At 42.9% G+C, this 23,658-nt stretch overlaps 1 protein-coding gene across 2 annotated transcripts in view; it reads right to left on the reverse strand.

The window, feature by feature from the left end:
- Nucleotides 1–5,587: 5,587 nt before the first annotated feature.
- Nucleotides 5,588–23,658, reverse strand: part of ANTXRL (ANTXR like) — a 51,956-nt gene continuing 33,885 nt past the window's right edge. Inside the window, exon 18 of one of the 2 annotated variants that reach the window (XM_048945740.1) lies at nucleotides 5,588–10,669. In XM_048945740.1, the coding sequence (XP_048801697.1) occupies nucleotides 10,445–10,669 (225 nt within the window). In that variant the 3' untranslated portion in view covers nucleotides 5,588–10,444. Of the gene's footprint in view, nucleotides 10,670–18,520; nucleotides 23,251–23,658 lie in introns of those variants that run through there. The other variant, XM_048945741.1, reaches the window with a different exon arrangement.

Below are 23,658 nucleotides of genomic sequence, written 5' to 3' on the forward strand. Positions count from 1 at the left end.
TGCTAAAACAGCCAGCTCTCCTCAAGATGAGGGCCATAGCCTAGCTGTGCCAGTTGAACATCTTCCAAATGTTCTATTGTTTCTTTGCAGATCTTTGTCAGATAGGGTGGGACATCCTTAGTGTGGAGTTGGTAGAATAAGACCAGCCCCACTGTAATACTGAGGTGATTGGAGGCTGTGGAGTCAAACCAGAGCACATTTGACTGGGATCATGGAGAGATCAAGAAATCGAGACAAGTTTACCTGAGATGCAGAGCACCACAGCATCTCTGCTGTGACATGGTGAGAAGTATCCATTTGTGCCCCAACAGAATACTTTGTGCCCAATCCGTGAGCTATTTTCAGCACTAGTTTTTGTCACAAATGTGATAAATGAGGGCTGGATGTTTCAGACATGGAATTGTCATTAGCTCATAGACCAGCTCAGTTAGATGCAAGAATAGAAGTAGACTGATAGTACTCTCCTGTCTGGAAGATTTTACTCAGCACATGCTTCAGGGTTGATTTTCATCTCTTTGACAGTGATAGAGTAACCAGGTCACAGAACACCAGTGGTTGTGCCTGTACAAAAAGTGTAATGCAGAAAACACAGCATAGTTTCATGTGCTGCTGCTTGACCAGCCTGGCTTTGCATGGGGGCAGCAAAAGCCAAAAGCATGGCTGAGAAAGGAGTGCTGAGAAAGGCAAAGAAAATGGCCAGGAAAGGGAGACTAAACATGGCAAGGGTTCAGGAAGGAGCTGAGGAAGGACCAGCTGCTGCACAGGCCTGTGAATACCAGAGGGTAGAAAGGAGACAGCCCTGAGGTCTGCCACTATTTATCTCCATGTCTCAGCCTGCAGCGGAAACAGCACTGAGCAGTGGCATTTCCAGGCAGCAGTCACCTAGCTGCAGTCCTGCTATGGAATGCCCAAGAGATGCTGAACCCTTCCAGGTCTAAGAACTGAAGTTCAGTGGAACTCAGCCATCAGACCACTCTTATTGCAGAGATCTAGTTTGGTGAAAGCTGTGTAAAAGTAGATGCTATTGGCTCTTAGGCTTAGACTGTCATCTTCTTCATTGCTGGGCACTGGGGAAAGCACTGCACTGCTGCACAAACTGTGAGATATCCGGAGAATTGTTTTGGACAGATCAGCCATGTTCAGCTCTGGTCATAGCTTCTGGAATGTCAGCAGAAAGCTTGAGCAATTCCTATACAGGCAAGAATCCTGCATTGCATCACAGGTCAATAGTAATCAGGAAACAAATGGAAATTCTTATCCCATGAGACTTTTACAACTCTCATTTGAGTATGTTGTCTCTCTCATGCTGTGTGCATGATCCAGACTACCAGGATGCACATGTCCTTCCAGCAGCAGGCTGCTCCATGCTTCATGCCCACTCATGGCAGCTAGGATGGCTCAGGGCACCCAGTGCCGGTTGAGGGTGAGGAGGACCAGAGAATGATGTGGCCACCAGTTTTACAGCCTGGGAGTTTCTTCCTGGCAGGTCAGGTGCAAAGTGAGCACCTTCATTTTATGGGTGGTGCAGGAAGCTGTTCAGGAGCTGCTGGTTTAACCAGGACTTCCACAGGAAAACCAGCTGAACGCACATTGTTTTTCTTCAAAAGCCATGCTCTGAGGATGCCCAGGAAGGCTAATTCACTGTGGATGTGGGCTGTGGGGTCCTGCCTTCCAGCAGCAGCCTGGACATGGAATATTTCCCCCAGCACTGCCAAGAACTGTGGCCCCTTGTTTGGCCTGGTGCAGTTGGCAGGAGCTCCTGTGTGGAGCAGGAGGCAGGGGAAGGAGCAGCCCTCAGCAGAGGGGCAGGGGAGGTGTTGGGCCAGCTAGGGGCTTCAATGGGACTTGCAGGGACAAAAAGCTGTGATGGCATGGGTACAGCAAGGCCTGAATTTTTTGTGGTCCTTTTTCCATCTTGAGGCTTGGAATGGCTCTGCTCAGAACGTGGCCTCCAGAGATGTTCAGCTGCCTTCCTCTTCCTCCTCTCTGAAAGGTGAACAGGAATAGAGCATCTTGGGGCCCACAAGCAGCCCTGCAATAACAAGCCAACAGGTTCCCAGGGCTGACATTTGCCATTAGCATGCTGGCTCGGCAGCAGGAAACTTACAAGGGGCAGGAGCTTCTCCATAGCTTGTCTTCCTTGTGCAGCACTCAGAAAGACAATTGGAAAAAGAGTTTCTGGGGCCAGATCCAGGCAGAGACACACCATGCACTTTGGCTGCAAGCACACTGACTGTTTTTACACTTGCTTCCTGCAGTTGAAGTGCATGTACGCGGCTGTACCCACAGGTACCCAGCATGTACATGGCTCAGATAAAAAAGAATGATAGGATTCATGGAAGTGCAGAAAGCTCACCCTTCAGACTGACCATCCAGAGTCACTGCCTGAGGCCATTCAGTTCACATCCCGCCTGCTCTTCCTGCAGTGATGCTGGGACCAGATGGGCTGGAGTCAGATTTGCTCTTGCTCCTTTGCGTGCTAGGAAGGAAAATGAGCTATTTCCTATTTTGACCTCTGAGTCACTTCAGGGATGCAGAAACCATTAGAGCTGGCAAAAATAGACAGAAGGCTGGGAAGCTCCAGAGCCTGCAGGGCTTCTTTTTCTCCCTAGAAGAGGGAAGGCACCTACTAGATGGGCTGAGACAGACCCGAATCCCTGTGGGTGTCCTGATGGATGGACTGGCATTCAGAGTGTCCCAGACAGTCTGTATGCATTCCTAGAGAAGGTGGCACCTGGTGACACACAGTAGACCTCAGTCTGCCATCATGATGAGAATGGTTTGTAAGCATCCCCTTAGTGCCATAGATCCCAATACTTCTTACAGAGGTGGAGCAGAAATTGAGTAAGGAATATTAAAAGATCTCTGTAGCTGACCAGGACTAATCACTGCCTCTCAGCAGGTTCACTTTTACCTAAGCTACTTCTGATGTACAAGGAAATAGAGACAAAAGCAGTCGTAGTTGTGTTTTTAAAGAGGGTGAGCTGCCACAGATGCTCACCACATTTTCTCATTGGTTTTGGTTAGTCAAATATGCCTTTGATGACATAGGGGAAACTTAGGACTCTTGTTTCCAGCTCAAAATGTCTTCCTTTGCACTGAAAAAAGGCTGACTAGAAAACACTTGAGTGCACTTAGTATTTTACCTGCAGTGTGAAAGCCATTATCTTTAAGCAAAGGGTGGCTCTGTTTGGTAGTCTGTTGAAATGTGTTCATTACACATGGATGTCTTGAAAGCTCTGTTCTTCTGTTCCCTCTGAGAAGACACAGGCTGTAAATCAAACCCTTTTCCCATCAGAGGAAAAAGTACTGCTGAGTGGTCAGGGTCACAAGTACAACTCCTGCAGGTCTGTACCCAAGAATCATGTTATTGAGGCTCAGCAGGACACAGAGGGACACCAGCATGGATAAAGTGCCACTCAGATGCTATATGGCAGTGATGGGCTGGCATGAGCAGAGCAAACTTTGGTGAACTTGGTGTTAGAGGCACAGATGAGTTTATCTATAGATCTTTAATGAAGTATTTATCTATGCGTGCCAATGCTGCATCTCAGAAAGCTTGACAGGGAATATTTCTCAACCAATGGCACAGGCAAAACCTTTCAGCAGAATGCCTGTTTGTTCCTTCTTGTTTCAGGGCTTATAGCTGTTTCATCTTTGGGGTCTCCATCACTTCTGAGCTGCCCTCAGAAATCAGAATAACTCTTGGCTAGGAGACTTTCAGCGTATGTTCCCTTGCAATGGCACTGAGAGAGTCCACAGTATGAGCAACAGGGAAATTTAGTTGCAGAAGCTGATGGAGCACAGGGTAAGTCCTCATCTAAAGGCCAAGAGACATTCATGAAGTAAAGATCAGAAAAATTTCAGCATGGGCAACATAGGCTGCCTGTGGTTTCTTTAGGAATGGGAGCATAGGGGGAAGGGGCAGTTTTCAGTTACTGATTCAGTGCTAAAGTCAGTAACGTTTCTGCTTCCAACTTCCATGCAACCAAATAGGGTATGTTGGTGTATGTTCACATGTAAATGCCACTCCTGAGACTGTGAAGTATGTTTGATGAAAGGTGCTACATCAGCATTGAGGGCTATTTATAGACAAGTCTGTAACCAAAGCCCTAGGTCTGCACATTCCCGGTCTCTGGGGAAGCTCAGGTCAAATCTGAGTTCTGTCGTCTCAGGCATGCATTAAACCTAACCAGCCACAGCTGCAGCCAGTGTTGGGTTTTTGTTAATGCAGAACAAAAATGCCCAGAGCCTTTGGCTCCAGGACAGCTATTGTTTATCTGATCTCTTTTAAGAGCTTGAGCCTGCCTTTCCCGTAAGGACCAGACAAGGGAACAAAAAGGAGAGAAGGCCACAGAGCTGTTCGTGGTGAGTATCGTCCTACCAGCCTGGGGAGCACAGTGGGAGTGAGGTTTTGTCAGAGCCCCTGTCACCACAAGGTGCACAGCTCCAGGTAGAGGGTTTCAGCTCCCATTAAATCTGCCACAGGAGGGAGGCATTTGTCTCTGCCACACACAGCTCCCACCTAGCTTTGTCACAATGGCTTCATGTGACAACCAGGCCCCTCAAAATCAATGTCCATGTTTTCTGCAGATGAGACTCCACCATTAAATGAACATTAGCTTGACTGACCACCCCCATTACAGTTTTTTAGTAAGAATAGGGATAACAGGCCAGTCAGGTCCAGAAAGCATCACATTCCCAGCTGGCTGAAGCCACGTGCTGCATTCACAGGATGGCATAAGTCACAGATGTCCTTGGCCTTACTCCGTCTTGCTGTGTGCCCCAGGTAGAGATAGCATGGGCTCAGGGGCCTGCTCAAGGACCAGCTTACTATCCCATTGCACACAAGGCTGTGGCTGCCATGCTTTGCACAGCTCAGCAGCTTTGCAGCATCCTCGCTCGCCCATAATTGCAGCCTACTTGGGTTGGAGATTTTTGTGGCTTACCCCTCCTGACCTCCTTGCCTGCATCATGTTTCTACCAACCCTTCACCCCTGAAATCCTCAGTGGGGATTGGAGAGATACAGAGGAAGCCTTACCAGCAGGGAGGGAAGAAAATCAACTAGCATCAGAGACAGTGAGGGAGAAGGGAATTTAGGATCGGGTCCTGTGTACTTAGGCATGGCTCCTAGAAATCAGCAGTTGTGCTTGGGACACCCAACCCTGGTTGGAGACGGGTGTCTACAAAGTTTTCGTGGGTATAGGATTTGCCATATAATTTGTTGTTTGCTGAAGATTTGAGCTCTAGCATCTTGCTTTAAATCTTGTTTCTATGCACTAGACTTCTCTTTTGAGATAGCAATCCTGTACATGTGTACATCCCGTTCCATGTGTCAGTCAGTGTTTGAGCACCAATTTCAGTGGAATTTTGTCAGCATTTTTACCCTGCAACCTGAGATCAAGAAGAACTTACAAAAAGGAATGCCATGCCCTTGAATTAGGCAAGAATTGCAATTCTCAGGCTAGAAACAGGAAACTGAAACACAGAACATACCCTTGTTTCTAGTCACATAATGAATCGAAAGCAACCAGGCACAGACAAGCTTACTCCCTCTCAAAATGACCCTTACAATGAAATTCTCTGTAGTGTTTAACCAGTAAGCACTTTTATTGTTGATTTTGAATTCATTAAGACTACATTATGTTGGATTACAAGACTTTGGCTACATCTCCCACATTTGCATGCAGGCATTACATTTGCAGGATTTTCTTAGAAAAATGGAGCAGGCGCATAAAATGCATAAAGGTTAAATGATTATAACATGGAAGCAGCATGTCAGTTACAGAAATTTGTACCACATGTATCAATAACAAACCCACATCCCCATTTAAAACCTCTTTGTCCATCAGAAATCCATCTGGTTCCTCTGTCCCTCATCTCCTTGCCCTGGCTGTCTGTCAGCCAGCATTCCCACTGGTTCTGAAAACACACATCTTCTTTTTTTTAGAAAAAGGTTTAGTACAGTACATTGTTTTTCCCTTAAAAACAAAAACATTTCTTCTTCACAACACCCACCCACTTAAAAAAAAAGAAAAATCTATCGTAATCTCTTCAAGCACTGTTAAATGTTAGGAATCTCTATTGTATTACTGAAAGTATCAGATCACTAACAAACTTCTACACATACTATGATGACCCTAAAATTCCCCCTTCCCCAAAACTACCGAGAACTGAAAATGCTATACTGCATTATCACACTTGCATGCATGTATCCTGAGCCACCTGTATTTATTCACCTTAAGCCCCTTTAATAAATAACTGTCCAGCAGTAACATCCAGAAGTGTGCTGTCTCCTCCAAATTAAACTCTATATTTACAGAAGTAGGGCTGTCTTCTCAGTGAAATGTTGTTTTTTTTAAAAAACAAAACAAAACAAAACAAAACAAAATAACAGCAATAAAAACAGCTAACATTTAAAGAGAGAAAGCATATTACCGATCACGTTGTCTAAAGACCAACAGGAGTAAAAAGCATTAGGAGCACCAGGTGCACATGCATTTGAACTGGTACAGTTCACAAAATAATGTCATTCATTGTTGTGCTCGCTCATTCAGATGAGGAGCTGATTCTTTTTCTTTCTTTTTCTTTCTTACACTTAGGGCCGTCTGCTCTGCAGGCTACTCCCACAGATGGCAATACATGCACTGGGGTTGAAAGATGGCCATAAATATGCTTTGATCAACATGGTTCCATATCAGTTTTAAACGCATGGAGTTTCCCTCCCCACCTCTTCGCACCTTGTGTCATTTAACGTCTGCAATAAGTGTGAGCCAAAGGCTCCTTAAATCCTCAGTTTTTCTCTTGGATGGAGGGAAGAAATAGTTATTCACTTTTTTGTAAGTTTCTAATGATGCAATGAGCTGGAACATACGGGGGAATCCTCCCACATGAGAACATTTCTCAGCAGTGTAAGTACTGCAGTCACAACTGGTATACATGCATACCAAAATAAACATAGTCAAATATCAAGCCAGTTGGAAGGATTTTGTCCCTTCCTTCATTTTGAGTAAGCTCTCAGCTCAGAGACATCAATATTACTGTCTTGACATCAGTTTGCCTATGCTGATTTACACCAGGTAAGGATCAAGCTCAACAGAATGTAAAATAGCAACCAGTTTCTCCTACTGCATTGTTATAGTGCCTGAGATCACTGCAAATGGCAATTTTGCTCCAAAGACAAGAAGCCTTTCCATAGCCAGTGCAGTATATTTACGGCCCCACCACTGCAAAGGCAATTCAGCCAGGTTTGCTTTCTCTTTTTCCCAAGTTACCAGCAAACTATCACCTAAACCTGCACTGCTCCCATCAGAGAAGCTTAATTTTACATAAAGAGGATGCTGGGAACTCCATTTACACTGAATTTAATTTTCATGGTGCTTTCTGCTTTATTACGTATAGATCACCTAGAAACCCAGATCATTCCTATTCTTCATGCAATTGCATATTACGTAGAAAATGTAAGCATCTTGTTTCTGCAAGACTGGCTATTGTAGCAAAGGAAGATACTTTCCTCAACCAGAACAGACAGACATATTGGAAGTTTGATTTTCTATAGTCAACACTCCTGTTCTCACTGAAACTAAGTCAAATTCTACAGTAACATGAATTCAAATCTGTAACAACTCTCCTGACCTATCTTCAAGATTTATATGGGAGCAAGACAATAAAGAGTATGTCTTCTGGGCTTTTTCACATCTGATCCATTTGTTGCAAGTTTGAAGAGATACAAAATCTGTAAGAATTTTTTTCCTTTCAATATTCCATCATTTGTGGAATCCCCCATTGTTACAATCTGATCACCACATGCTGATAAGAGTCTTGGGTCTGCCCCAATTTCACATACAGATAAGCCTCAAAGGCCATGTTTTGCTGTGGCAGGGCTGTTTTATTATTATTATTATTATTATTATTATTATGTGCAATTTCAATTCCTAACTAGCATTTGTTGGCTTGTGATTCTTACATGGACAACATGAGATGCTATTAAGTTCAACTGCATGTTCACGTTACAACAGGTCCTAGATCTAGCAAATCTGTCTCACATAGGATTCCTTAGGTAAAAAAAAATGTTAACCAATGATTTCTGCTTTTAAAGCACCTTCCCCCACTTCCAGGTGCCCACCCCTCACTGGAGTCATCCAGTTCCTTCCACTTGTGTCAAAAGTGGAGTTTCACCAGAAAAGCAGCGGAAAATTGACATAGTTTAGTTTCACCTTTCAGCTGAAAGAAAAGGAGGTAAGTGATGACTGTGTTGCCTTTCCATTCATGGGAATGCCACTCTGAACAGTTTTTGTAAAGGAAGAGAAACCAAATATAAAAACCTACACAGTTCCCACACACAGACACATACACACTTACACACACTTCTCCTCCAAAGAGAAATCCATTCTTATGGACCACATTTTGCAAACCCTATTCAAGTGACCAAAAAAAAATGAGGATTAAGTGCATCCTTTCTCCTTTCTGATCATGATATAGTCACAGGTCAGCAAAGTAGTGGGCATAGGGATGTTCCTCTTGACCTGCAGGACATTTTAATGCATGCAGAAGTGCTTTGCTGGCTGAATGTGGAACAGCTCCAAGGCCAGCTGACAACCATGAGTGTGATTCCACTACCTGCACCAATATACATGAGGTAAGGGCATAACTCAAGAGAGCAAAGCAGTGCAAGAAGAGAAAGAGGCTCTGTGGTTCTTCTGAGTTTGACAGCCTCAGCTGCATACACACGGCATGTCACAGTGATCAGCACGGACCCATGAGAGCTTGGTATGTTGTTCTGCAAGTGGGACTTCCACTGGCAATAGTAAGCCTGATTCCTGTTTGCAACAGGACATTTATACGTCTGTAAAATCTGCATAACAAGGCCTTAAATCTGGAGCAGCCACATGATACAGTTAGTGCTTTAGCGTGGATTTCTATGCCAATAACCAGTGTGATGTGCTACACACCCCCACCTACACACAGATGGTGAGATAGATATATGCAGAGTCATAATGCAACATAAGCATTATTTCTACAGATATCCTAACAACATAGCTAGTGACTAAGCTAACCAGCATAAGGATCTGCAGCCACCCTTTCCAATACCATGTGATAGATGCTGGTAGAGAAAAGCAAGCTCAGGTGTTACACTGATTCACTAGGGAATGATCTGGGATCAACCCATACAGTTATCGCTTAGCGAACACAATTCATGGGCTGCCCCACAGTCCCGCGTCAAACTCCTACCTGTACAGTGATGGTGGAGGTGCCCACATCACTTTCTGATGACACACAGAATTGAGGTCAAGAGCAAACAGTCAGTGGTTGGAAATCCTCCAGATAAGCATTATAGAAGAGGGGGGGAAAAGGCTAACTCTGACACTTCCCACTGTGCCTCTCTTGACCATAGGTAGACTGCAAGGTTAAGATTATTGGGATCCAGGCTGACTAAAGAAAGCCTCTCAGAAGGATTCATCTTTGAATCACAAAGTGACCCTGTTCTGCTTGGCAGTAAGACTGAAAGGAAATTTCTCCGTGATTAAACAGCAATGGAATCAGTCCACCAATGCTCCTGATTTATGTAACATACAGTTTGCATATGGTAGCATTCATGCTCAAATTACACATTTTTGTTCAGTTTTGAAGTGTTTTCTATGAATGAAAACAAAATAACTAGCCAAAAAGTTCACTGGAATTCTTCTGAACTTTGGACAACATTGAACCCAGGTCTTGTTCAGGGTTTGGATTTCTGAACCAAAATCTGGCCTTCAGTGACTAACCTACACAACCGGATCTTAACATATTCAGACATGGCAGATTCAAAACTAATTCTGTCAGGAGAAGGACACCCCTCTTCTATGCTAAATTAATGGCACACAGTCTCATTTTACCTTATTATTGTTATAGCCTTCTTAGAAACTTTCACAGAAGTTCCACCAGCAGAACTAAAGGCAGAAATTATCTTTGCAATCATTGTTCCATGTTAACATCTGGATGCAGTACTGTTGGGGGAAAGAATACAAATGCTTCAATGAACTATGTTTAATCAACTTGCAGGTGGCAGCTATCAAAACAACAGATGCATGTGTATCCAGCTAAAGTTACTAGTGTATGATCTGACATACCAAGTCAGACAAATGTCACATGTAAATAGATCTTGAAACGTATACAAACAAAAGCTGCTACTGCTACTGTATCTAGTTGATCATTTTGGTTTTTTTGTGTACCCCATAGCTTTGAATCTATCCACTGAATGCTTACTCAGCACGTGTGGTATAAATATATTCATACACTAAAACTGACACTTGGTAATTTCTTTTTTTTTCTTCTTCTTTTTTTTTTTTTTTTCTTTTGCTGACCAGCAACAAATTCTGTTATCTTTAACTGTAAACCAATACTCAATAAATATGCCGTGTTCAGCAAAGAGACGTGTTTTGCCACTCAGGATTTTGCTGCGCTCTAAGCCATGGGCTGTGGGGGTGGCCGTGAAGGGGGAGGTCCAGGAGGGGCTCGGGATGGGGGTGGCCCAGGAGGTGGCTGCCTGGAGGGGGGCTGCAGAGACACAGGAGGAGAAGGACTCCTTGGAGCATGGTTGACGTTGTCCCGTCGTGGCAGCTTTGGTGGTGGGTTGTAAGGCGCAGAGGTCCCATCTGATTTTACCCGAGTGAAGTTTATGCATCTCCCCTGGAGGTAAAAGAAAAGTTCATTAGTCATAAAAAGCATATGTTTTGATTCAGCAGCAGCTAGCTAAAAGGGCTGTAATCAGAGGGGCAGGATGCGCTTATAGATCTTCATCCAGTGTCATTCACTGGGTCCCTAGACATGACATTCAAGCCTTGCTGTATTAAAGATCAGTACTACAAACAAATGCCTCCCATGTGTTTCAGAGTTACTGCCTATGGAAAATAGCCTAGGACTGGTTTAAACCAAAAAGGAGCCCTGTGTGATTTTGCTGACATGCACTTTTTGATATTACAGCCATGCAGAACATGGCTACTGTCATAGCTCCACCACAAACTACTGCCTGCCTGTTGAGTTCCCTTACTGATAAAGCTGTGCTGGAAAAAACTCACAGGAGAAACAGGATTATACCTGAGGAACAACATTAGCAAAGACACCACCTGTAGCCTTCCTTTTCATAGAGATGCTAGCCTAGATGGTGGCCGTACCTCCAAAACTATGCTGAGATATTACACTCTCTTCTGTGCTCCAAATGTAGATATGGCTTCCTTATTATACTCATAAAAGCCTACTAGATGTGGGACAATAGATTTCCACCAAACAAGTTGCAGGCAGGAAGAGAGACAAGACCCTAAAGACAACCTCACCTTTCCTGTGGGGAGTAGCCAGAGCAATCTCAATCAGACACCAGGACCTCACCTCTCTGCTCTACTTGCTCCTCCCCATGGTCACCATGTTTTGTTACGAAACAGCCCACTGTCATTGTGGAAGCCTCATAAAACCCTGCAGATGCAAACTTGTGTGCAGAGATGCAATGCTTGGCATCTCCATACCCATCTCTTCACCTGGAGAAGTGGGAGGAGATGCTTAGGCAACAATCCAGATGCCACAAGCTTGGCAGAAGCCTGGAATTCAGAAAGACCTTTCATCATCACATACAAGGGCTGAAGGTGAAGACAGTCTTAAAATGAAGGAGTTACACTGCCAACAGCCTATTCACAGGAGCCTTCAAATGTCTGATGTAACAAACTGGCTAATCCCATTAGCCTCAACCCCATAATTTCAGTAGAGTAGCTCTTAACAGCCCTTCAGATATTGAACAGAGGTCATTCACAGCTTCTATGCAATTATCAGAAGCACGAAGAGGCTATGCTTTTTTTTCTCATCTTTATGGGATGTGGTTTCATACAAATAACTGTGGGCTGGACAGTACCCAGCCATTAGTGATGAACCCCATTTGCCAGCACTTCTTCTTTTGTTCAGCATGCCTGGTTTTGTTCCATGCAGCAACCATCCTCATACAAATGCCCTCTACAGTTTATCACGGTGGGGAACATTACCTATTTTTCTCTTTCCAGGACAAACACTGCATGGGGAAAAGCACAAAAGCAGTTTGATACGTCAGGAAGTATCTATTCCAGAAGGCAGCTTTCCTACATAATTTTCAAAGACATGCAAAGCCATGATACTGGGCTGAGGTTTAGGTTGCATGTTGGGTCCAACAAAGCAAATTCAGCTCAAAGGTATATGAATTCCCCTCAAGTAGAACTCAGGATTCCTTCAGAGTTAAGCAGCTGTAGACTGTGATCTCTGAAGCTACATAAGATTGTGATAAAAAAGGAGATACAAGAGTCCATTGACAGGGACAGATCACTCTGGCTCAGTGCTGCCTGGCACAAGGAAACACCAAAGGTGTTCAGGGAATGGGCTGAGTTTCTCTGGCAACTCCACAAGACACAATTTCCAGTGGAATCCAGGCTAAGGCCATCACAGCTGAGCCACATCTATTTGTTTTGTTAGGAGACTTACAATGCCTGTATCTTGGTTTGTGAAACTACTCCTTTACAAGGAAGAGAATCTTTTTAGTACATGACTTCTCTGTAGAAAGGCAAACAGAGCTACTTCTGCTATGCATCAAGAGAAGCTTATGCAAGCTTCAGGGAGCTCAGAAAATGATTCAACGAATGTACTAACGCCCAAATGGTACCACCCTACCCTTACTTGGACTGGATGGCTCAGGGCTTCAGGGCTCAGCTGCAGCCAATAGCTAACTGAATGGATGTGTTGTTGCCTGTACATAAGACGTATTCAGTCCAAGTTTTCACCATCACAAATTCACCACTACACTTAAACAGCCACCTCAATAAGTGGGATAAAATCCTCCTTCTGAAAAAGCAGGCTTGTTAAAGCAGACTTTGCTTACGAGCCTGGTTCAAGGCAACACTGTGCTGGGGCCAGATGCATGGAGGCATCAATGGGCAAAAGCCTGCTTCTTGGCAGCTTCTACAAAGATACACAGCTGAATCAAGAAACTCACAGGTCAGTGCTTTGCTCTACTGTCACCCAACTCAAGTCCTTCCCAGCGCTGCAGCAAATGGCCATCCTTGTCAGCCTATAATTGACATTTGTCTTCTGCTGTGCTCACTTTGAAAATCAGCAGTATTTACTGATAGGCAACGAATGATACAGATTAATTAATAGCTGTACTGCTATACATTTAAGAAAATTCAGCCTTGATTTTATGAGCTTACAAATTTAGAATGGCAAAATAATCACTTAAGGAGAAAAAAAAACAAAAGTCAGAGGTATTCAGATAAGATTCAGGATATGGAGATGGAAAAAAAGAAAACAGAACAATTTCCCAGAACAAATGCAAAGATGCAAACCCAGCACTAGCGCTTTTGCCTACCAGCCTTTGCCGCCTCTGTTGTCTTTTTCCCAAACATCAATTCCAAATATATTCATAGTCTATAATCAAAGGGGATCCCATAAATCTGTTTGCATTACTTTCACTTCACTTAAAGTGATAGGCGACGTCAAGCTGCTGCCAGTTTCTGCCACACTCGCTGATTTGTCAGACAGATGGGTAATTTAAAGGCCATGCGCCGCATTGTGTCAGGAAAAATACGGTTGGGTTGGGAGAGTCTGACAGATAGAGGCTTGTCTGATCGATGTATGCATTGTGACACTTCCTCACGAAAGATCATTGGTGTTAGCCTACAATCTCTTACATCAAAGACTTCTGGTGAATACTGGAGCAAATCCTCCTGAGCACTTCAAGCAGCCATTGATAAATCGAGGCTGAACTCGTAGCCAGAGTTAGGGAAAGCCCACAGCCCAAAGGGAAAGGGGGGAACAAATGACAATAAATCCTAAGTCAGTTTTAACTTCTCTGGTGTATTTCATCAAAGGATTTCCAGGTTGCAGAATTAAGCCCCGCACTCATCACACTTTCCAAACAACAAAATGCCACAGCAATTCTTTTGCCTCATGGGCATGTCCCTCTGGGATTACCTTCATAAAAAAATTGTGACGGTTTCTTAAATAAATAAGCTGCTGCTTAAAGCAGCTACAAAATTCTTAATACTCTGTGTCTGAAAAGATTAAGTAATCTCCTCTCCAAACGCATTTGAAGGCTCTTGAAACACAGAAATCAGACAGAACAGACAGGACAGAAATATTTAGACATTATTCCAAAAGTATCCTGCTCACTGATCTCTGCTGTCCTTGCATGAAGGATTAACAGCAATCAAAAGCCACCATTGCATTAGTAGCAATAACAGGATTTTTTTTTTCCCAGAAGCATGTTATACACCAAGTGCTTCAGAAAGGGCTCAGAGGTGCACAGTGCAGGAACACCACAGTGATCTCCAGCACAACAGCTGTCAGTAGCTGCCTTATTGTTTTCTAGGAAGCAGATGATCTGTGTAAATCCAGTTCTGTCTGGTTTCAGCCCCTCTCCTAGCAGAGCATCCCTCAGATGGTGCGACCCGTCCCGCTTACTGTCATTCAGGCTCCAACCGAAGGTCAGCGCAGCGCCATATGGAGTTACGCCCTTGCTTCAGCTCACATCTGCACAGTCTTCCTAATGCACAATTATTTTGCCTCCCCATATGTCCATCTACTTGTTAGGCTCTTGTTACGCTGCTTGCCAAACTGGCTTTTCAAAAAGCACAAATACTGAAGCAGCGGGATCTGCCCTTGCCCTGATTCCAGCTTTTATCCCAGTGTAACAATCACATGTGCAATTCAGACACTTTGTACTTCTAGGCAATGCCTCCTCGACCACCTAGGATGTGCTTTTGTGTGTGGTTTGTGGGGGGAAGGAAGGGAGGAACCTCTTGAAAGTCACTGAATCTTTTTTTCTGGGCTAATTTCTTCATAGAGCTTAGTACAATGTTCCCCAACACTTGTTGCCCAGAAGTCCTTAGTTACTACTCCACAAGCTTTTGAGAGAAAGGATCCATACAATTCACAATATCATGGGCATGTCTCCACACCCATGGTACAAAGAACACCCCAGAAAAAGTATTTCAAAAATCCAACCCATCTGCCCATCACTGTCACTTTTCCCTGTTTCAAGTAAAACTTGGGTATTTATTTAATAAAAAATCAAATCCAGTTTCATCTTTCTGCACATTGGAATGGTTGTACATGCTAAGGTCAGTCTGTTTCTTCTTTTTAGCTGCATTAGTTGACCCAATAGAAGATATCATTCCCATTACAAATTTTACTTGAGCTTTCATTCACCTGTATTTTTCCTTATGGAATCTCTGCGCCCCAGTTTTAACTAGCAGAGAGGGATGGTACCTGACTGAAAAAGAATTAGCACCAATTAAATAATTGATAGAGACTTCTAGGTCTTTGACTGTGGAAAAACATGAATCTTGCCTTTTAGCATGAGTTGAAAAATCATTCCTTCAGAGATTAGAGGTCCTCACATTGTTGTCCAAAGCACAAGATCATGAAATTAAATACATATATACATACATATATACACACACATACACAGATCTGGTTTGTTAGCATTTACCATCACTTCTTAAGTGTCTACCAATGCAAAAGCAGAGTTCTAGATTTCAGCAGAATAGTTTGTATGTTTGCTGAAAATCTAAGTGAGAAAAGCCTAGTAAAGATAAAAGGAATGCTAAAACTTTGAATCTGAGACAAAAGATGCTGAAGAGCTAGCATGTACGGAGAGTCAGTCAGTTTAGCTAACTGAATGCTTTAACCCAAAGACTGAGAAACCAACAGGCTGTACACCTTTAAAGTCAATCACTTTTGTAAAAGTTGAATTTTGGAAAAAAATTGAGGATCAGAAACGAGGCCTTTTTACTCCATTTATGAACGAGGCAGATTATGGAGGATCATTTTATAGAGACAGAGCCAAAGCAGGGAGGTACAGAGCCCCCACTACTTGAGTCCACTGGCAAGTATCAGGATTAGCAGCTGGCTCCTCAGCAGCCAGGACCTATGTGAAGCAGCCTGTGCCAAAACCTTCCTTGCACTGCACTGCTTCATGTTGACTGTGTGCTGAACATGTCACGGCTCGTTAAAACCTTCATGGATTTCCTGGGAATTGCACTGATTACCCTGCAGCATGCAGTCTAGAAATTAGTGAGCCAATGAAACGACTTGTCTCATAAAACCCAAGCCTGCCTGGTTTTCAGGCCCAGTCTAGTAACTTTTAATAATCCCCACTTTTACATTTGGGACTGAGACACTGTTTTTGTGTTGAAAAATGAAATACTGGAAAAGTCTGAGATTCCTGTATCAGCAGCGTGGTGGCTGGTCATGCTTTCAGTTCAATAAATATATAATATATAATTATTTTTTAATTATAATGAATGGCAATCATTAAAATTTAATTGTTATGTAACACTGTGATTATTCCATCAATTATTGATGTTTAATTTATAAACTCGTAATTATTTCTTTTTATATATAGCCATTTCCAGCTATTAGGTCTCAAAACAAAACAATATAATTACCATAAAATATTTGTTTGTATGGGAGTTTGGCTCTTTAAACATCTTCCAGTTGGACAGGTCCTCTCCTTTCAGTGACAATTTTCTGGGGATATATTTGGCAATTCAGAATTGCTGTCAATCAAGTACTATGAACCAGTCAGAGAAAATGGGGTTTACTGAATGGAAGAGGATTTCAGAAGTAAGATTCAATAAAGCAGGGGTGAACAACAATGAAAATACAGTTTTCTTCAGTATTGCTTTTAAAAAGGAGATGCATTCCCTCCATTTCTTAATTGAGTGTATTATCTGGCATCTTTAGATATGAACTAGTTAGACTTCTGGTCCCTACTTTAGTGATGGAGCTATTGGAAGAAAAGAAAATTAGCATGCTGTGGGTGATAAATCACTCATACGCTAACAGTGAGCTCCCTATAATGGCTATAAGTACATTCAATAAATTGAAAATTAAACAAGATGAATGCAAAATACACAAAGAAGATCCAAGAGGAAGCAGCAAACTGCTTACAGCCCAGTTGGATGTGCACATCGGTAGGCACTGTGCCTCAGCTCGTAGTCCCACTCGTACATGGCACCTCTTAAAGTCAGGGATGGGTCCTCTGGGAACAATCTATTATGTTTAAATAATAGATTGAAATAGATAGAAAACAGAATCAGCCAGTTTTAGGAGCCGGATGGAGGAAAAGCTGAGCCAGGGAAATTGGCCCTTTTCAGCTAGACTCAGGGTCCATCAGCAAAATAAACTTCATGCTGAACACATCCCTACAACCCAACTGCCTGTTACCACTTATCCAGCTTAGGCACAGAAGGAAAGGACAACACAGCAGGTGACATGGAGTATCCATCCCAGTAATGAAGACAGGGCTATTTAAATAATTTGTATCACACTCCATTCAGCAGGGAGCTGCATGTTTTTTCTAGCTCTGTCTTAGCAATAAAATGCAGCAGTGGGCTACAGACACCTCCTGAAAGAAGGGCCAGAGTCACAAGATTTCTTGCAGGAATGCACAAAACATCACATGTCTTGGACCTTGCTGAGGTTGTGGCTGAAGTAACTCCAAGTGCAGACCATACAGCCTGTTGGTTCTGAGGACAGAAATGGTTTCTGCGACAGAAATTGGTGACATTAAGCATAAACAAAGTAATGCGCCATCAGTCATATTTGATGCTCACTCCCAGCCTCCAAGTATAGCTACACCAGACCAAGCCTCACTGAAACCTGACAGAAATATCTTGCTTAAGTCAAACCTAAACCTGCATTCATGATGCACAATCTACTTCTTTGCTTTGATGGATAAAGCTCCTGGCGGGGAGGAAGTGAGAAGACACTGCTCACCTACCCAAGGTCAGGCAGCAACTCAGGGAAGGAACTGGTGTATACAAGTTCAGGACTCGTGACTCACATCCCTTATTTCAACCACAGTACCACACATTTCCACATTTGTATGCTGACAATATAAGAATGTGGTTCAAGGGAAAAAACAGTGGTTGGTTTGCAAAAGATTTTTCTTTTTTCCTTGGCATTTTCAAGGAAAAGGAGGCTGCATTTCTACATCACCTAGAGCAGAGAGGGCTTTGGAGCATAGCAATTAGAGCAGCAAACATTCACTGGGTGCAACAGGCTTAAACTTGAGGTACTGGTGGGTTACTGGGAGGAGGAAAGGAGACCACGAAGGACCATAAATACAGTTTGAACAAGACCAGTTAAGTGTCATCATGCTTTCCAGGGTGAACTGTTTGATTGTCTCTGCAGGAGCTAGCTGGGATTGTGGTATGCACAGAAGAAGAGCACGAGGCTCTTTACGCGCCTACAGTATAGAGTAATGCTGGAGACTCAGCTTTCTGGTGAAAACGGCTATTAATTTTCCTTGTTCTAACCAGAAACATAAGATCTTGGCCCACCACAAAGAAAAACCATCTCATATGCTCTCAGGTTGGGTAGTGCATCTGTACTATCCATGTATAATAGCAGTGATTATAGATTTTCTTCTGTTACCACAAAAGGAACCATGTAGATTATACAAGAATGGAGGCATCCAGAATTACAGCTCCTCTGTAGACAGCAGAGATGCAACATCTTTTCGTCTTTATTTAACATTCAGTACAATAAACTTAGTATGAACAGTAACATTAATATATTATCTTACAGAGTGCTTACACTGAGGAAGGTTACTACTCATTCTTCACATAGAGAAATGGATTCCCACACACAAACCAGAAGTACGTAAGCAGAGCACTATGGAAGGCTTGTTAGATAAAGTTTTGGACTATTACCCAACTCAGAAGACAGTGAAGTGTGTACATTTCTCTGAAGTCCAAAAGAAAGAAGATAGCAGGTTCAGCATTGATCCAAGGGTCCTGCCAAGAAACAACTAAATGCATTGGCCATGGCAGATCTCTTCAGGTGCACATGACCATCTCTGGCATACTCAAAGTGGCAACAGGAGCACAGTCTCACTCTCTTGGAACTTAACCTATATCAGTGGGGAGCTAGAGTACAACAGACGAGAAGTGACTTACATTAGCTACAGCTAAGATCTCTGAAGTTGCAGCTCAGTTTCTAAACCCCAAGGCCAATCCTTCTGCATTCTGTTGTGCAGCTCACGCTAAGTAGCACCAGCACTTGGCATCTACAGCCCTTCTTCAGAAAAGTGTCTTGTGGCTGTTGCTGAGTGTGCTGCAGGCTCCCAAAGCCCTGAACACACTGTTATTCCTTAGGGGCCGCATCTGCCCACAGAGCCAATTTGCAAACCCTTCTTCCGTGTCAGAAATAATAAGATCCTGGCAAAAGAGAAGTAGTGCCAGTATGTGGGCTTCTTGCAGGATAGGAAACTCATTAGTCACTGATTACGTTTCCAGCTGCAGTGCTTGGCACATCCTGGGAACTGAGCATTAGGATACTGGCCAAGGAGATATTTTTTCTCCCATATCATGCCTGTTATAGTAGGAATGAACCTTACAAATAGCGGTCTCCTTTGCTAAAAGAGAAAGAAAAGTCACACAATGGCTACATGCATTTCATTTTCATCAAAAGCGACCAAGTGAGAACGTCTACTATGGCAGGCAGTGACCCCGTCTCTTTAATTTTTCACCAGCTTATGAAGATAATTGGCTCCAGACAGGTTAAGCAAAGAAATAAAAACTCAGAACAAGACAGAAGCCTGACACATATGGCCTGAAGGTGCTCAGTGCTGCTTTTCCAGCACCCCTGCAGCTTTGGGTGATTACAGTGCAGCTCCAAGCTGCAGGGAACCTGCTAAAGGCTGCTGCTTGGTCTTGGAGAGAAGGAATTAACATGAGCTCCAACTAGTGCTGGCACAAGGGCAGCTCATGTGGAGTGACAGGGGTGCTGCCATCCCAGTGGGCTGTTCACAAACCAATGACCAGCCAGAAAGTAATGACAAATCATGAATGTAGAATCATTCTCATGATTCTGCAGTTGGGAAAACCAAGCACATAGGTATCATGATCAGCATTATAAAGGGTTGCTCAAAATTTGTCAGTAAATGGATGTTCAGGGTATCAAACACACCAGCTTTAGAATGACTGCTTTAAAAGAGACACAAAAAATAAGGAACTCAAATACTCCTCCTAATTTCAAAGGCTACTGTTCAGAATTGCATCTACCACAACTTATTCAAAGTCATCATTCAAAGCACCCATCAATGCAGAGAATCAATGCAGAGAACTTGAAAGGACAGAAGCCCTGTTTTCCAGCACAACTCGCAGCTCGTAGTTAGTGCAATTTTTGGCTTTAGCACTTCCTTTTTACCTTTACTTCCGGGGGGCAAAAGGGGAAAAAGCTGCCATTTTTTTTATCATAGTCTGCTTCAAGTCCCTTTCCCCAAAAAAGGCTTTGCATGTGCTAACCAAAGGTTAGAACTGGTCAAGCATTGTTTTTTCTAGGTAGTTTTTTTGAGTATACAAGGATGACAGTAACATCAAAACCATGTCTACATTCTCACTCCTCTCTAGGTAATTTTCAGTGACAAAAATGAGATTGCTTTCTAAAGCTTTAAAAAAACAAGAGCAATTCTGTAGGGAGGTTGGGGGGAACAGTATCATTTTTTAGCTGTGGTTTTTGGTAAACCAAGCTGCTGAGAATTTCCTGTGACAGCATGTGCTGAAATGCAAAAAGAAATGGATTTGCTGAAAGCAGCAACTAAAGAGGTCATTTGTAAGAAACATCTCACCTTCCTCTCCATGCATCTTTGGGCTTTTAATATTTACTTGCTGGCACTGGTAACAACCTCACTTTTGATCCATGACTTCTGGTGCTCTAAGCCCCGGATTCCTGGGGGAGGAAGGGAAGGGCAGCAGCCTTGGGGTGAACGAGCCCTATGGGATCCCTCTCTGCAGCCCTAGCACAAGTGCCCATTGGGAACTGCCAAACTCCAGCTGCCCAAAGGGCACCAAGGGGCTTTTTGCACGAGGCACAGTGCAGTGGGTACCATGCTTGTATTTCTACAAGTATTTTTCAGGAAAAAAAGCTCTGAAACCTAGCTGTTTCAAAGGATGAAAGATTGCTTTTCAAATCTTTTAAAGAGTGCTTTAATGTCAAAACATTCCTCGTCATACCCTGTCCAAAAAAGCTCTGTGATTTTTTTTCTCCCTCAACTGTGGATGTTTTCATCATAATATTTAATGAAAATAAAACAATAAAAACAATTCAGCCCTACTTTTTACTAATAGAGAAAGCTAATGTGCCCAGCTGAGCTAAAACAAGTGTAAAATAGCATTTTTAATTGGGGGTACACTGAATAAAGTTCAGAGAATGTTAACTTTGGTGAGTTATCTTGTTCCAAAAATTACATTTCTGGTAATCCTTGAAAATGTAAAGATAATTTAATTGATTTTTGGATATTCAGAAATAGGAATATTCCATATTACGAATGCAAAGGCCAGTCCCCAAAACACTGTGGCTTTTTTGCCTTCTGAACTTCAAGTTTTCCTGAATAGAGAACTTCACAATTTCCTTTTCTTAAAAAAAGAAAAAAAAAGAAAAAAAGAAAAAAAAAGGAAAAAAGCATACACCTCCTTGCCAGAAAAAAAAAAATCCACAATCTAAACAACAGCAAAACAAACGTACAAAAACAAACCAGAAAACAAAACCCTGCAAAAACAGCAACGGTGCAGTCTTTCTGGCCCCTGGATGGTGCATTTGGAAGAATACCATGCAACAAGGCACTATGCCTCCAGAACTACCAGCAGAAACCCAATGCTTATTGACTGCTGTCAACACATCTGGGCAGCAGTGCCTTGTTCTCTCTTGGGCTCTGACGGCTGCCCAGCTCCTCCAGCTCCATGTAGTCAGAGCTGTCCATGCAGCCAGGTCACTCATAGCACTGACCTCCTTTAGCCAGGACTTACGCATGCAAGTATACATGTTATGTTTTATGTATATTATGATTTTTGAAATGGTTTCAAGGGGAAATTTAGATTAAATATAAGGAAGGAGTTTTTTACAGTATGGATGCTGAGGCACTGGCACAGGTTGCCCAGAGAGATGGCAGATGCCCCATCCCTGTTAACATTCAAGGATGGGCTCTGAGCTCCTGACCGAGCTGTAGGTGTCCCTGTCCACTGCAGAGGAGGTGGACCAGATGACCCTTTAGGGTCCCTTCCAACTCAAATGATTCTATGATTTATTTACATATTCCTTCCTCACCAAAAGCCAGTCTCAAACTCAATTTTCCACCAAGGAATTGCTACTGGAAAAGTCGACAGAACAATCCATAATAACCTTGTTCTTCTCTGTGCTAGATTCTCTCCATGAAGCACAGGCCTGTAATATCCTTTATTTATACAACAGAGTGATGGCCAGTCATTTTCTTGTTTCCCTTTCAAAATTCTTCAGCTTTAGTTAATTTCACAGACCAGGGAACAGATTATCTCATTTTTCCACTGAATCTGGCTCAATAGGATTCTTTCCACCCTATTTCCCAGATGTACATTTGATTTTCTAATGTTTGCCCCGATACAATAATCCTTCAGCTTGCTCTGTTTTACACAGCCCCTTTTGAGTCCCTCATCCTCCCTGCAGCAGGGCTGGAGGGGCAAGTAACTGAGCATCCCTGTTCTGAGCCAGCCCCTGCATGTTTCACGGCCGCACAGGATAACAGAGGCTCTGTTGTGCTCTGCACCCATAGAAATGTACTCGCCAAGCCAGGAAAAGGCAGGGGATAGATACGTAGTATACAATGTTAGTGCTATCAAAATACAGCTGGGCCTAAAGAGCCTATTCAGAAGCTCCAGATCGTGCTTAAAAAATAAATAAGGTGTCTCAAGCACAGCTGCCCTGAAAATGCAGCTTGGTGAAAGAAGTTAAAAGGCCATTTTACAAAGTAGTATGGGAAGCTGAGCTTGTCCTTTACACACCAAAAGAAAAAGACTGAAGTTTAAATACTGATAAAATGTAGAGATTCTGGCAGAGAGGGGCTATAGGGCAGGGGAGAAAGATACTGCCATCTCTGCTTGGAACTTGCATGTCAAAGCTCCCTCACAGAAAGCCAAATGTGAAGGTGAAACAGAGAGGCAGCAGCACTCAACTCCTTTGAAGTTGTACATCTGCAGTAACAGAACAGACAACAGGAAGTTCCTAGTACTGCCGTGGAGTGGACTTCTGTAGCTCAGAGGCACAAATTCCTTGCTTCCTCCAATGAAGAATCAATTCCTGACCTGCATTTGAGTTTACCGAGGCAGGAAAATACCCTATGCCTCCACACAGGTCATGAGGAAGCGATGCATCTCTGCACAGAGCTCTAAGGAAATTATATTTTCCATTAACTCTTCCAGAGTTTGTTTCTTCATCACCTGCTAATGTGAGAAATTATGAACAGTACAATCACTTAACGCTATTATTAAAACTGAAAAGTGATTATCCCTCCTACCCAACATCAGAAAAATAATGTTGCAACGTTACTACTACATATTAAATTCAAAAATGCTAGTTTTGAGTTTACAAAGAACTTTTCCTTTGACTCCATCACACGCTCCCAAGAAAGCAAGGCTAAGAACTTACAGTGCTGAAAAAGACAGAGACGCAACTGCAGCTGGCCAGCTTCTACCTCAGTCTGCTCAAATCATCACAGTGAAGATGTTGTTGACCATTTGGGGGAATAATTTTAAATAGATGCCACTGCAAACATTTCAGCTCATTTCTGTTTCTCATGACAAATTTTTAGCCTCAAGCTTATTTAAAAAGGAGACAAGCTTGCAAAAAAA

The sequence above is a fragment of the Lagopus muta genome, chromosome 5, assembly GCF_023343835.1.
Source record: "Lagopus muta isolate bLagMut1 chromosome 5, bLagMut1 primary, whole genome shotgun sequence".
NCBI lineage: Eukaryota > Metazoa > Chordata > Aves > Galliformes > Phasianidae > Lagopus > Lagopus muta.